The sequence below is a fragment of the Anoplopoma fimbria genome, chromosome 3, assembly GCF_027596085.1.
Source record: "Anoplopoma fimbria isolate UVic2021 breed Golden Eagle Sablefish chromosome 3, Afim_UVic_2022, whole genome shotgun sequence".
NCBI classification, from domain to species: domain Eukaryota; kingdom Metazoa; phylum Chordata; class Actinopteri; order Perciformes; family Anoplopomatidae; genus Anoplopoma; species Anoplopoma fimbria.
In genome coordinates, this window is record NC_072451.1 from 3,186,542 (window position 1) to 3,202,557 (window position 16,016).

At 40.3% G+C, this 16,016-nt stretch overlaps 1 protein-coding gene across 1 annotated transcript in view; it reads right to left on the reverse strand.

Moving 5' to 3' along the window:
• Positions 1-16,016, reverse strand: part of myo10 (myosin X) — a 151,230-nt gene that overhangs the window by 45,926 nt on the left and 89,288 nt on the right. Inside the window, exons 16-21 of the mRNA XM_054624356.1 lie at positions 15,550-15,618; positions 15,280-15,362; positions 14,406-14,514; positions 13,862-13,942; positions 4,091-4,215; positions 3,721-3,835 (exon numbers count right to left, since the gene is read on the reverse strand). Coding sequence (XP_054480331.1) covers positions 3,721-3,835; positions 4,091-4,215; positions 13,862-13,942; positions 14,406-14,514; positions 15,280-15,362; positions 15,550-15,618 — 582 coding nt within the window. The remainder of the gene's footprint in view (positions 1-3,720; positions 3,836-4,090; positions 4,216-13,861; positions 13,943-14,405; positions 14,515-15,279; positions 15,363-15,549; positions 15,619-16,016) is intronic.

A 16,016-nucleotide genomic window follows, 5' to 3' on the forward strand; every position in this document is an offset into this window, starting at 1 on the left:
GAGACGAACATCACCACTAGAGATGACTTAAACAGAGTATGAAGAGATAAGTTGGTGATGATGATAAATCTTTTAGTTCTTTGGCTTTAGGTCTGTTAGAAATGAACTTAATTGAGATGAACCGAGTGGAAACTTTATCGTATTAGTTAAAACAAATGTTGATAAACTGCATTATTTGTAGTAATACATTGTAATATATCGCAATGTTCAATATAGCAATGTTTGATAAAGCAATAATATCGTATCATGATCGTGATAATATTGTTTCACAGGACTTCTGGTGATTCCTGCCCTTAATTATAATAATGTAAATAATAATAATAATATTAATAATAATAATAATAATTATTGTTATTATTATCATTATTAAAAATAAAAGAGACTTGTGGCCAAACTGCTGTTGGCAACATTTATTATGAAGGATAAGGAAAAATATGTGCTTCCTATTAAAACTGCAATTCAGTCTAAAACAAGTGTGACTGTGTTTATATGTGTGTGTGTGTGTGTGTGTGTGTGTGTGTGTGTGTGTGTGTGTGTGTGTGTGTGTTGTTGGCAGGGTGACAGTGTTGAATCCTCAGCGCTGAGGCACTAATGGGATTTTCAGGAGGAAATGTAAACTCGTCTGGGTGATTTGGAACGTCACCGACGAGCAGGTTAATTAACAAGAAAACATGCAGTACATGGCCCGGCACGTGCGCACACACACACACACACACACACACACACACACACACACACACACACACACACACACACACACACACACACACACACACACACACACACACACACACACACACACACAAAACCAGCAGTGTCTCCCTCTGAATGGTGAGGTTTAGAAGGAGTTAAAGCCGTCGCAGCAGATGCAGCTGGATAATTCCTCTATTCAGAGTTTAAAAAAAGGGAAGTACGACATGAACACTGGTGGAAGTATTCAGAGCAGAAGAAACAGGACTGCCATGTAAATATACTCTATTACTTAGAACAGGTGCAAAACTGACAGAGAACTCAATACTATGGACCTAGATTGCCTTTTTCTTTCTTAAACTCTTAACTCTTTTTATTTTAAATCCAGCAGCTTTAAGGTTGGAAATTATTTTATTTTTTTACACTTTCTGGCATAATAATCTTTCATTGTGATTCAGCTGTAACAGCTTTTTTATGCTGATACGTCATGTTTTTATGATATCCCATCAAATACAAATATTCTAGGTGTCTTGTCTCATTACACATATACCCAAAAATCAGGAGGTGTTGAAGATTAAATACATTATCAAATATAAATTAAGTACATTAAATGTACTTAGGCCTTCGCCCATTGACAGCTGAGATTGGCTCCAGCACCCCTGCGACCCTTAACTGGATAAGCAGGTTACGGAAAGTGTACGTATGTATGTATGTAAATATACTTAGTACAAGTATATGAATATATATAAGAAAAATATATTAATTGATAGAAAGAAAAAGGTAAACTAAGACCAGAGTATTGTTTGTGCTTGTGGAGTGAAGCTGTCCAAGCTAATGTTGTTAATTAAATTAACTTTTTATCTTTGTGCCACACACACACACACACACACACACACACACACACACACACACACACACACACACACACACACACACACACACACACACACACAAACAAGTGCTCTTACAAAAGACAAACATAAAACAAAAAGTTTAGCCTTCAGTGAGGACCGGGTCTTTGTGAGTCCCCATAATGCATGATAAGATTAATGTCCCCACGACGTCACCCACACAAGAAAACACACACACACATACACACCAAACAAAACATACGCTCACTTTAATAAACAACCTCCAACATGAATCACACATGCCCAGTTGAGAGAGCATACATTTGCATCCCAATGAATTGAACGGCTAATCCCCTTTAATCATTACTATGCTAATTAGCGGGACAAAAGCCTCGCGCTAAGCCTCTGCGCACTTTCGATTCTTGCTGTCGGGGCCGCTGGGGAGCGCCGCTCGCCGTGACAGGTCAGGCCCGCTGAGAGAACAGCACCCTGGGAGAAGCACGAAAGAGCCACAATCGCTTCCAGTAAATTAAGTTTGAGGTTGTAATAGTTGGACAATAGTGAGGACATGTGCCGGCTGAAAGGAGCCGGAGGATGTAAATCTCAGCGGGACAAAGTGGACGAATCCCTCCGAGGGACGTAGAATTGATTTAACGGTTTACAGGCGAGTCGAAGCAGCAGGAACCGCTTTGTGGTTCAGTGATGAGAGACGCTCTACAAAGGCCTCTCTCAGTAGCCATGTTGGATGTTTTAAAGCAGGTGATCGTTGTGATATTTGGTCTTTTTCTTTATTGTTTGGTGAGACATTCAGATTTTCTTTTAATGTTCAAATACATAAATGTGTCTAAAGTGGAACGACAAACTGAGCTAATATCTTATCATTCAGGAGACACATGACTCCTTATTCTGTTTCTTGTGGTCTTGTTGGTCCTTGACAAACACACACACACACACACACACACACACACACACACACACACACACACACACACACACAATGACCATTCATCCGTCCACCTACACACTCACGCATCCTCCACTGCTGTCACCTCTTGCAGCATGACACGGTCATGCTGTGATTAGGATCTGTGTCTCCCATCTGTCATTTCCCCACAGCAATCACACACACACACACACACACACACACACACACACACACACACACACACACACACACACACACACACACACACACACACACACACACACACACACACACACACACACACTATCACACACGTTGGCAGTAGGTATATCCTCTCTGATCCGGTGTAGTGGAAGCAGAGAGCAGCAGACCGAGGGGATGAAGACTGGATCCAATAACTGTTGGATTCCACGCTTCAGATGCTCTGGACTTCAATTATTCATAATCTCTCTCACACACACACACACACACACACACAAAACACACACTCATACACACAAAGGTACTGTTCTGGAATGGTTTCATCGAGCTGGTATTTGTAAGACGCCTGAAGCCAAATTAAGCCTCGAGTGCAGCCAACACGGTTTGGCGAAAGCACACGTATTCATGTCAGCGAGGAATAAAAAGGGATCAGCCGCTGTGAGCCGGAGGCAGAGCGAACGGCGGGAAAACCAGGAGCTCAGGGTTTGACAGGGACAAGTCAGATATGCTGTAGAGGAATGAGCAGGAGGGATGTTTCACACCGCTGATTGACAGGAAATGCAAAAAGGGAGCCTCAGACAGAGTGTGTTTGAGCAGCATGGGGAGGCTTTTTGTGTTTGCAGAGTGAGAGAGTGAAGCGTTTTGTCTGCTTTTGTCTTATTGAAAACCTCGCTCTCCAGAGCGGAGAAACGCCCGACATCACCAGCGTTTTTTTTTTTCATGGTCATTTACTTCTGGCTGTTTTTTGTTTTTTTAAGTCTGTTATTTGTGTTTTTATGGAGTGAAACGTTTCCATCTTTGCCAGGAAACCTTGGAAATGAGTTTTGAATTAAATGAATAAAAGTAAAATAAATAAATAAAAGAGTCAAAGTAAAAAAAGACCAGAGACAACAGTACAACAGGACCCTACCCGACCAGATTCAGCCTGAATAAGGGCCCCTGTAGACCTCAAAATAAATGTTAATTTCTCAAATTTTACGTCACAAAACAGCCCACGAAGATGTCGACTTCATGTGAGGACGTCTACAAAAGCAAAGATCATCTGGACCTCACCTTGGTCTTTCCCAGCTGCCACTCCGCACTGCTGCTGTCGTAGCTGTGCAGCAGCTCGATGCAGCTCCCCCTGTGGTCGTCCGGCGTCACCGCACCCCGCATCAACACCTTGTACCTGGAGAACAGGTGAGGTGAAACAAAAGCTCAAGAGTCGAGCGCTTGTTTTTTTCCGTTCTCGGGATGATCTAGTTTGATTAAGGACATGAGACTATTTGGAGAATATTGTAATTTAACACCTGCGTGTCTTAAGTTGCTAACTTGCAGAGCTTTAAGGGAACAAACATCTACACTGTCTCATACAAATAAAGGATGATATATGTATTTATGTAATATATAACGATGGGCTGAAGGTCTTGATGTTGAGACGAACCTGAAGCAGAAGTCTTGGAAAGGTCTCCGGACGGGGAAGCCGGTGCGTCGAATCTTGACCGTCTCCAACATGCCGGAATATCTGAGCTGGTTCAGAACCAACGTCTGGTCGAACTGGTCAGGCATCTAGAGGCAGAAATGAAGAAATGTAAGTTAAATATGAGGCCATTTGGCTGCAGACAGTCACATCTGATATTTAAATGATGATTAAGTTTGTTGGGAGAAAAACATGTGAAAGAGTCAAGTAACCGTGACCTTGAACAATGCATTTTTTTGTGTCATTTAACAGAATATTTCATACTTTAGCACATCCTGAAGTTTTTCCAGGTCAGAGTTTTTCAGCAGTAACTCAGGTTTAACTGAGTTATAATGCGCTTATTGTTTTGTAAAAGGTTTATAAAATTGAAAATAAAATGTAATTTAATATGTTTTTGGTGATACAGCGTCAGTGTCAGACATTTTTAATAAAAAAAAGGATGATACAAACAATTCAAGTTTATACCGTTGTGTTTCTATCATTCAGACTGACTGGAAAACTACGATGTGCAACTTCAAAGTCAAAATGAAACCAAAGTCGTTTCTACGGTATCTTTTGTATGATTTGTATCTGAATAGAGTTACTTTCTGGAAAACATCTGAAATGTCACATGTTGGAAAACAGTAGTCTATCTACACATCTGATGAATGTAGGTTTGATATCGTACTACTGAGCAGATTGTCTTCATCACAGCTTGTTTGGCAGAAACAGCTGCCTGCTGAGATTGAACCAGTTTTACAACCATACTTTTGCTCTGGTTTATGCTTTAAGATGCTTGTTTAAGAAAGGAGATGCACTTATGACTTCTGGTGACTAGTAGTTCTCTTGAATACCTATGTTGAATACACTTATTGTAAGTCGCTTTGGATAAAAGCGTCTGCTAAATGACTGTAATGTAATGTAATGTAATGTAATGAGCCAAAAGAGGCCAAAAAGGGCATTTTTAACAGCTCTTTAAATTCCTTTCAGTGCTGAATCTGTCAAACCTACGTCATATGATGTCTGCACCAGAAACCACACAACACTTCCATCCCTTTAAACGCATGTCCACACATTCCCACCCATAACTCTGCATACCACTCATTCACAACCTTGAACTCAGAGAGAGAAGTGCGTACGACGGCAGCAACAAATCAAACCCCCTGCAAAAAAAAAAAAAAAAAACACACTTGGCATTGAGATGCTATTATGAAGTGAATTCAGTGGAGGCCATTTTCCCGGGGACCCTTCTCAGCCTGTAACCTCAGTGGGCGTAGGGGTGGTGGTGGTGGTGGTGGGGGGGGGGGGTGTCGGGATAAGAGTGGGCTTTCATAGTCCCTCGTAATGCCCCCTTTATCTCCCCTGATCGCCCGTCGATGGCCCATTTGAGCTGCTGAGATGAAGGGAGGCCGATTCACCACCAGATCTTGACTGAGTGGATTGAATGGCGCCCTTTAACCGCCGCCGGGCCGCAGGGAGCACCTCATTAGCATAAATGTACATTTGCATGCAGCATTCAAAGCCGAGCGGTGTCAGCAAGATGCCCTCTGCCTTTCTTTGCTCCATGGTTTCTATCTCCAGTGTTTCCTCCTTTTTCGACGTCAACAACCACTCTTTCTTGGGAGACATCTTGGTGAATCAAATTGTCTTTTTTTCTCTTTTCTTCATTTCAGTCTCTGGAACACAATCTGGAGAAGCTCCACGCTGCGTCAAAGAGCTGCCTCTGTGTCGACGTGAAAGACAGCCGCAGACACTGTGCTTCAGCCGTGACCTTTTCTGTTTTCAGACAGGTCCATTTTGCCCTTTCTATTCAGTGTTTCTAGTAATGAATGAAATAAAGCTGCCTGAAGTGGGAATAAAAAAGCTCAAACTGACAAGAATTCAGCCTTTGTAACTCAGACACTAGTGTCACGGTTGGAATATTTTTGTAGAAAGTTGGAGAAAATCGCCAAAAACCTTTTTTCAAATTGCCTTGACGCAAGAAATGATGTTTAACATTGACCAACATCATGTGTTTCTAGTAATGAATAAAATAAAGCTGCCTGAATTGGGAATAAAAAAGCTCAAACTGACATGAATTCAGCCTTTGTAACCCAAAAATCTGTTTCAAAGTTGGAATATTTTTGTAGAAAGTTGGAGGAAATCACCAAAAACCTTTTTTCAAATTGACTTGACGCACAAAAAAAAAAGATGTTTTACATTGACTAACATCATATGACATTAATTAAACAATTCATAGAGAATAGAAAATAATATTTGCACCCTTATTGACTACTGCACATCTTTTTACTGTTAAGTTCCCATGGGGGACAACAGAAGGGGCGGGACTTCACCTCTTTATGCCAAAAGTTTTCCGCATCACCAGTTTAACTTTCCCATAAGACTGAAAGCTTCAGTTGTCCACATACTTATTGCCATGCAGTGCAGAATCCAAGGTTCTTGGTGGGGTTGTTTTGGAAATTATGCATCCTAATGCCTTTGATTTGAAAAGTTTTGGGACAATATCTCGACTGAGTCCAACCCGTCCATCAGCTCAGAACAACAACAGTGATGTAAATCAGCATCCAGAGGCGGACAGACCGTCTCAGGCCTCTACAGGGGCGTGATAACAATAGCCCGAGGGGTAAAAACAACTCTGTGTCTTTCTCAGCCCAACTTCCCTGGGCATTCAACAGAGACAAAGGGGGGGCGTGGTGGTGGTGGTCCACTCCCAAGGGGGTTGGGAACCGGCGGGGAAGACACGGAAGACAACCGAAGTCATGATGAGCCGACCATCAGTCAACACCAGTAAGAAGGCAAAGAGGTGATCATGAATCTTCCTAATTTTCAGGGTGATTCTCAACCAATAATCACATGTTCTCAAAGAGGTTCCATTCATTTCTTGACCCTTTTACACAAGAAAGTAGAAAGCACATTTAAAAGACTAGGACATCTTGGATGAAGTTAGGATGTCCATTTGTGTCAATGCTGAAAAGTCATCTTGGACTTCTGTCCAAAGCTTCTTACAGACTGCTGTCCAAAGACTCTAATCTGGATCGTGTGTGAGCAACTGTCATTTTGTCATATTCGGCTGAAATTGCACTTCAGCAGATAACTGGATTCATCACCTATAGATTAGATTTTCTCATTTCCTCAAGCTACCTTTGGTATAACATTTTTCTTCTGAGTTTCATACTTTCTTCTGCACAAAAATGAGTTTCAGCCACTGACTGAACTCTAAACCTGGAATTTGAGGGTTTGAATATTGATGAATGCATCATTTTGTTCTAAAAATCCATGATGAAACTTTCAAACTGCTTCTTTCGACCGACCAACGGTCCCAAACTGAGTGGTTCTCAATTTGCAATCATATTAGCAAAGAAAAGCAGAAAAGATCAGATAAATGTCTCTGCATATTATTGTTCTTCCTTTAAAGTTAAACACATTTAAAGACCTTTGCTCTCTACAAAGATCAAGATTCTTGCTCTAAACAGGACTAAGAACATCTGAGAACATCTAGAACCCAAAGACCTGTGTGTTTCTTTGTCAGCAGTCCTGTTTGCTTCTGGGTGTCCAGCTCTGAATGTGGGATTATCACTCACAGCTCATTCTGGACTCCTTCACTGAGTTTTTAGGGGGAAATCCCTGGAACAATGTTTCCGCTCAAATAAGGACACAAATCCAACCTAAATCCCTGACCACGCCGGATTTAAGCCTGAGCCAGCTTGGAGGAGGATTCTCGTGGGTTTGAATTTCTCAAAAAAACATCACTGACACAAAAGGAAACCTGCAGAGGTAGAGTGACTGAGGTGGAACCAATTAGTGCAAAACCAGATATCGTGAACAATTAGGTCTCCATTAGCTGCAAAGTAAATAACCTCCAGCTTCTCTGTGCAAGTTCTCCTGATGAATACCAACGTCAGAGCTAATGCTGTGCAGGTAGAACATCTTCACGCACAGCAGTCTGAACTACAAGAAACACAAGACAGAGGCACTGACTGTGACAGACTACAGGTCAGTGTTAAATGCTCTAGTTTCTGTTTTGCAAAATGAAATTTCAGAATAACAACATGAGAAAGAGTCAAACCATTTTTTTGTTCCATTAGCAAATTATCTGTCAATTATTGTTTTGAAGTTGTTTCAGTCAATAAAATGTAAAAAAAAAATATCACAATAACCCAGAGCTCAAGGTGACAAAGTCAGAGTGCTTGTTTTGTCAAAGCAAACCTGCAAAAATTCTCCAATTTCTGAAATCTAGGACCAAACAAATGTTTGGCATTTTCGCTTAATAAATGACTTGCACAAAAATATATTTCAACACAACAGAAGAGATTAAAAAACACCACCAAATGTTAAAATATCGGCACGTTAAGACACATATGGTCTGACTGACGTTACTTCCCATCTTTGCGTCACAAAAATTGATTTCATGGGTAAAAATAAAGCAGAATCTGTGTTTCCGATCAACAGCAGTGAAATCTCTTAATCTCAGAAATCCCATTACAAAGAGAGCCGAGCTCTTTTTACACAACAATCACCAGAGAAACTACTTTCCCCTCATTAACATGCCATTAACGGAACAGTCTGCTCATTATGTCATCAACCTCAATCAGGCTTTGCCCTCCGAGCAGCAGTCTAATAATCACCGTGCACTCACAAAGCACATAAACCTGCAGGCTCAGATGTTTTATCTTATCCTCGAAACTCAATGCGGATCAGTTTGGGTTCTGAAAGCCTTCGAGTCCAATTAACGAGACAACAAACAGGAAACTGATGGACCGCCTGTTGTTGCAGTGCATGGATTTATAAAACAACACAGCAGTATAAAGACAGTGATGGGAGTCATTCTTGCAGTTGAATTAATTAAGAAAAAAACTGTTGCATCCTTTTTTGCAGGTTATTTGGATTGCACTGCAAAAATGACAGAAATTGTAGAACAGATTTCCATCCTTTGTACCAAATTCAAGCTCCATGCAATTTGATAAGATATAGATCCGTCTAAATTACTGCTGCAGCTCTATTTCTACTGTCTGATTAGCTTTGGTGCAAAAGTTAAAACTGAACACAGGTGGTGTCATTCAAAATGCATGGTGTAAAAACACCTTTAGACATTAAATGCATGCTTGATATCACACCTTTTTGTTTTAAATGTTTCTTACCAGATGACACTCTCCTCACTGAAAAGAAACTACACTCTTCTGTGTGCAAAAGACAGGAAATCAAACTGCCCGAAGAAACCTCAGACGATGAGAAACTCTCTTTGTGCATCTGTCATGTAGCTGGACACAAACTGCTGCGTATCATCTCATTCCACAGCACTTCAACCCTCCTCTGGACACTTAAAAACCCCGTGCAACAAGCGGCACACTTGAATGCACCGCTTCTCTTTTAAAGGAAAAACACAAAAACAAGCCTCAGGTCTCACCGTGCATCGTAGCTCAGAGCTTCTGCTTCCTTCAGAGGTTTGTCCGATCAGACACAAACGTTGGAAAAAGACAGAAAAACTTCCCAAAGCTGCCGCCTCTCTCTGTGTGTCTGCTCTCAACACACACATTCAACACACACACTAACACACACACACACACACACACACACGTCAAACAAAGGCTTTCAAACCCACAGCTCCACTCCCCCTTTCTGTGTGGAGAGGGAGGGCCGTGGTTTCCATGGCAATGCATCTCCTGCTGAGGCTAATTTGTGCGGGCCACTTGTAGGTCCGGACGGCGAGAGAGAGAGAGAGAGGGATAGAGAGAGAGAGAGAGAGAGAGAGAGAGAGAGAGAGAGAGAGAGAGAGAGAGAGAGAGAGAGCTCTTTACATTCAAACGTGGCTCGGTGACTTTTGTGTCCACTCACTGCAGCTAACTGGTCCGATGCACTGGTGTGACGCTGCCTCAGACTGGCTGAACTGGGCCGAACGTGAGAGCCTGTCTTCTGTCAACTCTCGTCCACTAGCATCATGTTTCATCTAATCATCTCTTTATGAGATATTTCATCATTTGTACTTTGCACCTCCATTTATTTTGAATTTTCTCCAATTTCCCAATTCTTTATGTATATATAAATATATATAATGTTACCTAATCAGATGTGATATAAATGTAAATAAATATAAATATAAATATATACACACATTGAATAAAAAAATGTTAAATTGGATAAAGTAAAACAAAAAAAATGGAGATGCAAATGATGATGCATCATCATGAGTGACTGTGTTCCAGCATATATATATATATATATTTATATATATATATATAGATATAGATATAGATATAGAATATATATATCTTATTTTCTTATTCTTATCTTATTATGTTTTCCTACTTAAAAATGTAATTAAAACTGAATAAATATTTGTGGTTTGCTTGGGATAATTTGAAAAGTATTCTTATAAATATTGTGGTATGGATAAACCTGACTTCAACGTCCTTGACCCCACTGCTGTTTGTTATATTTATCCAAAACAAACCAAAAAAACCCCATAAAAGCATCACTTCCTGTGTGGCAGGAAGAAGAAGCGAGTGATCGCAGCAGATTGCTTTTGGCTTCATCCAGTTTCCATAAACAGGACGGAGGGTTGAATCAGTGTTTGGAGCCGGAGCTCAGACGGAGCCATTGATTAATCTGAACACGTCACAGATTCCCAGTTTAAAGTCATAGCGGACAGTAATGAGCGTACTACACACGTGACTGTATGGAACGCTGTTTGTTCTACACAACGTGCTGTCAACACAGATCCAGTCAGAATCAATAGACTCTGATCAGCCTCCATAGTCGCTTGTTATTACTGTCAAAACACACACGCACACACACACACACACACACACACACACAATAATGGATGAAGCTGCTGCAGTGACAGGCGGCTGCATTTGAGGAGCGTAGATGAAGAGGACGACAGTGGGAGTTGTTGTGCCGACACGAACAACAAAGGAAAATGTCTGTAAATGCTTCCTGCTTCTCATCCTGTTATACAAACTGAATCCTGTACTTCTGTCTTAAAACACACAAAGGGTGCACATCACAACATTAGGAAAACAAAGGTTGGTTTGATGCATTTTGGTGCATCAATCTTAATCTATTCGTCAAGATTAGAATACTAAACTAAAGTTTAATTGGAAAGTGTTGCAATGCTCCTTCCAGAGTCAGTCTTGTACAAATATCTTCCTTTGTACTGTTAGAAGTAAACATCTGATCGGGTAACAAAATGTGTTAAGTTACTTTATATTTCTGTGCTTTTGATGTGTGACTATTGGAAAGCGTGCACGCACAGCCGTGTGAGTGTTTGTACGAGTCCTGATTGTGTTTAGAGCCAACAGTCTGTCCGCACCATTATGCATTCTGTCAATATATTGATATTTCCACAGAGAAGCCACTTACCATCTGCAGGAGTCCCGTGACCCTGCAGGCTTTTTTTTCAACATCACTGCACCCAAAAAAAGCTGTTTGTAGGTCAGTCTGTCAGTAAGTTAACCTCTTCACACTTCCCAAAATGCTTTTTCTTTATTAAAAAATATAAAATAGAAGAGTGGAAACTGGTTCTGGAGGTTTTCTGAGGCAGACTCCTACTCTTTGACACCTGCTTAGAGTCAAACCGGCAGATGACAGGGACGCCTCATGGGGCCTTTTAGAGGGCCTCGTGCCGTGTCGACCCTTGTTTCCCCTGGGGCGGCCCTAAACCCCCCCCGCCTCCTTGCTTCACTACATTAAGCCCCATTCAAAAGTCATCGTCCAGCCTTGTTTAACATTCGATCAGAAGAGGAGTCCAGACGGTCGGGTTTCGCCTCATAAAAACACGGCAGCTGGTCTCCCAGAAAACACCAAAGATACTCACGAGTGCGTAGCTCATCTCTGCATCTATTATCTGTCTATATATCTATTTATAATAAATTAAGAATAGAAATTGGCCTTCAGACTCAAAATAACAGTTGCATGTATCCTTATAACTGTAACCATCTTTAGAATAACTCCAGCTTTTGAATTTCAGAGCAGCGTACAGAAGGACAGAGTACAGATAGTGATGATTAAAAAACCCAATTGTTTTTGTTATCCATCTTCTTTCCCAGCAGGCCTCTCTCTGAGAGATAGCCATGAAGAATTTCTGACCTTTGACCTCACTTATCTTTTCATGTGGTATGAAGGGAAACTTATCCTGCAGTCATTCTGCAAGACAACCCATTATCTGCCATTAAAATATAACATTTTGGTTTTTTTCACTGATCCAAAGTTGCTGCTAAAATCTGGTTGCATTTTGCATTTGAGGTTTTTTGAATACCTGACATATCTGTGTAACTGTATAAAATGGTTTCTGTTCATTTCTGATCAAATGTACAAGTTGTATATATCCACTTCTTTCCCAAGAACTCAGATCTAAGAATGAATCATACCATCTTTTTCATTCTACCAGCTTTCACAAACTTCTTCTATTTGGACTTCTTGATTTGCAGATGACAGTCTTTTGTACGTTATCCAAATTATCATCAGTTAACATTGTTAACAGCTGGTAAGATGCTTTAAATAAGGGGATTTTGTTCTACATTTTACAAAAATGTCTAGCCAGAGTATACCTATTTTGGGATCATAAACATTGGCTGGCCAAAATTGCTTTAAAACATCTTAATTTGCCTTAAAAAAATGAAAATTGAGCAAAAAAAATACCATAATTCGTCATAGATTCCCATTATTCTACTGCTGGTTAAGCGCCAGAGACCTTCTGGTTACGGAAACATCTCCAAAAACGTTCACAGTCAGCTACTTAACATATCAATGAATCTCCATCTACCAAACAACCAATTGGCAGGGAGACATTCTCTGGTGGCAAACCATCACTGAAGACCAGGCATGGGAACTATCAATAATCACTGACATCAGCAATCAATATGACTGATGACTGATTCCATGTTGACCGCATTTCGACTTAAACTTGACAAATCTAACGTTCACAATGATGTTGCTAATGAGTCGACGAGGCACCCAGACAGATATCGATAACACACTGATCTAAGAACAGTCCTGCCGACGAGTTCGTCAATACTCTGATAGTCTGGGGAGTTTCAAACCCGCAGGCTGTAGACCAACATGTGACGTCACACAAAATGGATGTTTTGGTGCCATGTTTCCAGTCACAGGAAATAAATGAAAATACAGAGTAAAGAGGGTGGAGCCTGGTTGATGCTGATGTAGAAGCAACAACACGACTGAGCTGAAACAACTGTCAATCCAGGAAAACACACCCACTATCCAATGTCATGCTCCATTTGCAGGTAAACCCTTAGCTTTCCATGTCTTGTTGCTCTTTCTTAAAAGCTTAAACACAAAACTGGGGTTCTCTTTTGGTATTCTGGACCACCACTAGATTGTAAATTACACATTGTTCAATAAACAAAAACGAAATACAATAATTGGTGAATATGGATCATCTGTTGTGAATCCCCCGGGCTCCACTCTCCGCTGTATATCATTTGTGTACATTAGCCCCACATTCTCCACTACATCAGCCTGTTGCTAGGCAACCCCGGGAAGTCAAAGGTCACCGAAAAGGGCCAGACACTTCTCATTCCTGTCTGAGGCCGGTGGGTGGGGGGAAGGGCTGTTTGATTATTAAAATGACAAGCGATTCACTCTGTGATACTTCAGTGCTCCGACATCCTGACCTGCTAATGTTTGCTCAAGGGCAGAAACTGTGTGTGTGTGTGTGTGTGTGTGTGTGTGTGTGTTGTGTGTGTGTGTGTGTGTGTGTGTGTGTGTGTGTGTGTGTGTGTGAATATCTGCACTCACCTTGTGTTTATTTGGTTTGATGCATCGAATGAAGAACGGGTTGGAAGTGCTGAGTGTGGCCATCAGGGAGTGCAAAGAATCCTGCAACAAAGCAAACACTTCAGTTACTACTAGTATTACTATTGTTACTGCTATTGCTTCTGCTAATACTGCAGCTACTACTTATAATACTGTGACTGCTAATATTTCTATACTATATTATATATATTTCTATTTCTTAGAATTTAGAGTTCCAAACTACAATGAATATAACTTTAATAACAAGTAATATTAAAACTGCTACTTCTATTTTTTGCTAAGATTACTTAACTTTTGTTACTACCAATAACAATACAATAGTTATTACTACTACTACTACCACTGGTGCTTTTGCCTCTAACACTAATATTAATACTACTCCCTCTACTACTACTGCTAGTGACAGAACTAACGGGCTAAAAGTAGCATGTACTTCTGTGTAACTCCAGATCAGAGAGCCGCGTTGTGTTTGTGTATCATTGTATTCAGCACTGAACAGTAAAACACATGCTTGTTTGTGACTTACCTTAAACTGGGTGCTGACGGTGGGCCGTCGGTGCTTGGAGCTGCTCTTCAGAGTGTCCTGTTTGTTTCGGCTCAATACGTGTTCGAACAGATCGTAGACAAAGTCCAGCCTGACAAAGCACAGGGAAATAGTTAGAACACACACACACTGAGATATATATGCACAGTATACACATTCACAAGAGCTGCATGATTTAATAGGACCTGCAGTTTAGTTGTTACCCAAATGTGACACATGCATCATATTAATGGTGCACAGTATTTGTGTAATTGATAATTCAAACGTATTTTATCTTTATGTCATCAGTTCTTTTTTTTAAATTTAACATGTTGGATGAACTTATATTTGTATGTATTCAAAAACCCTCATAACCCAAAATAAAGTCAACAAAGTTTTAATACTTATCATATTTAAAAGGTATAATATGAAGGGTTTTCCTACAATAAACAATTGTATAACTATAACTACAGTATTTCTGGAAGTTTAGTAGAAAAATCTGGTTTGTGCACAAACTCTCGTGTCCCACTAAGAAATATTAATCTTTATACTTTTTAGAATATTGTGTGTTTGTATATATATATATATATGTATCCTGAACACACATAGTGTTCCTTTTAGACACAAATAGCTGTTAAAAAAGAGATTTTATCAGGCAAAGTTGTGTACTGATGAGAGTCATAAACTAAAATATTAATTCAATTAAATTAAATTAAATGTTAATCTACACTGGTAGAGTTTAAATGGAGCTTGATTTATGACAGTTTGAATTCTCGCTCCCACATGACACAGATTAACATGCCACTGAGCAAGGCACTTAACCCCCAACTCTTTTTTAAATATGTGAATAACAACAGTTATGAATGCTGTGGTCTACCTGCTCTCCCTCAGCAGGTTGAGGATGTCGTCTCTGAACGTGTCCCTGTTCTTCTCCAGCACCCCCCTCACGTCGTACACCACCTGCATCCGACCACACGGGGGCGTCAGAGAGTTAAACAGGAACAAAGACAAGAGTTTCTCTTTTCCTCTCCTCAGATTGAATTAATCAGTTTAAAGGGGTTGTTTATGACATTTTGTAATATGAGCTAAGCAATGTTTCTCCACACAAATGTTCCTAAAATAAAATAAATCATAGGCAGCACATTACCTCTCCTGCATAGTGCCTGACTCCAAAGTTGTGCACGGCAACCCGTGGTTTCACATAGAAAGAGTTTTTCTGCAGCGAGAGAAAGGAAACTATTGTTCAATTACTTCTGACAAAAAACAGAAATATCACCAACAACACCACAGTCACAGAGAGAGAGAGACAGACTTCAGATTACAAACATCTGTATTCTTTACTGCAGCTGGTTCCTGAGGGCCCAGCTGATCGACTGACAATGAAAATCATACCTGCATGAAACTGGGAGATTGTTTTGTAATAAAATGAGTCTCTGCCAGAAGAAAAAGCTAAAATATAATAACTGAGTCCTACGGTTTATGGCCCTTTCAACCTCATTCTAACAGTCGTCATCTTTAATCCGATCATAATCCAGTTTAACAAGTCCGTAAAGCTTCACCGAAACATTTACAAGAGCTCATATTTATTCATATTAAAGCCATCTGCCTCTTTAT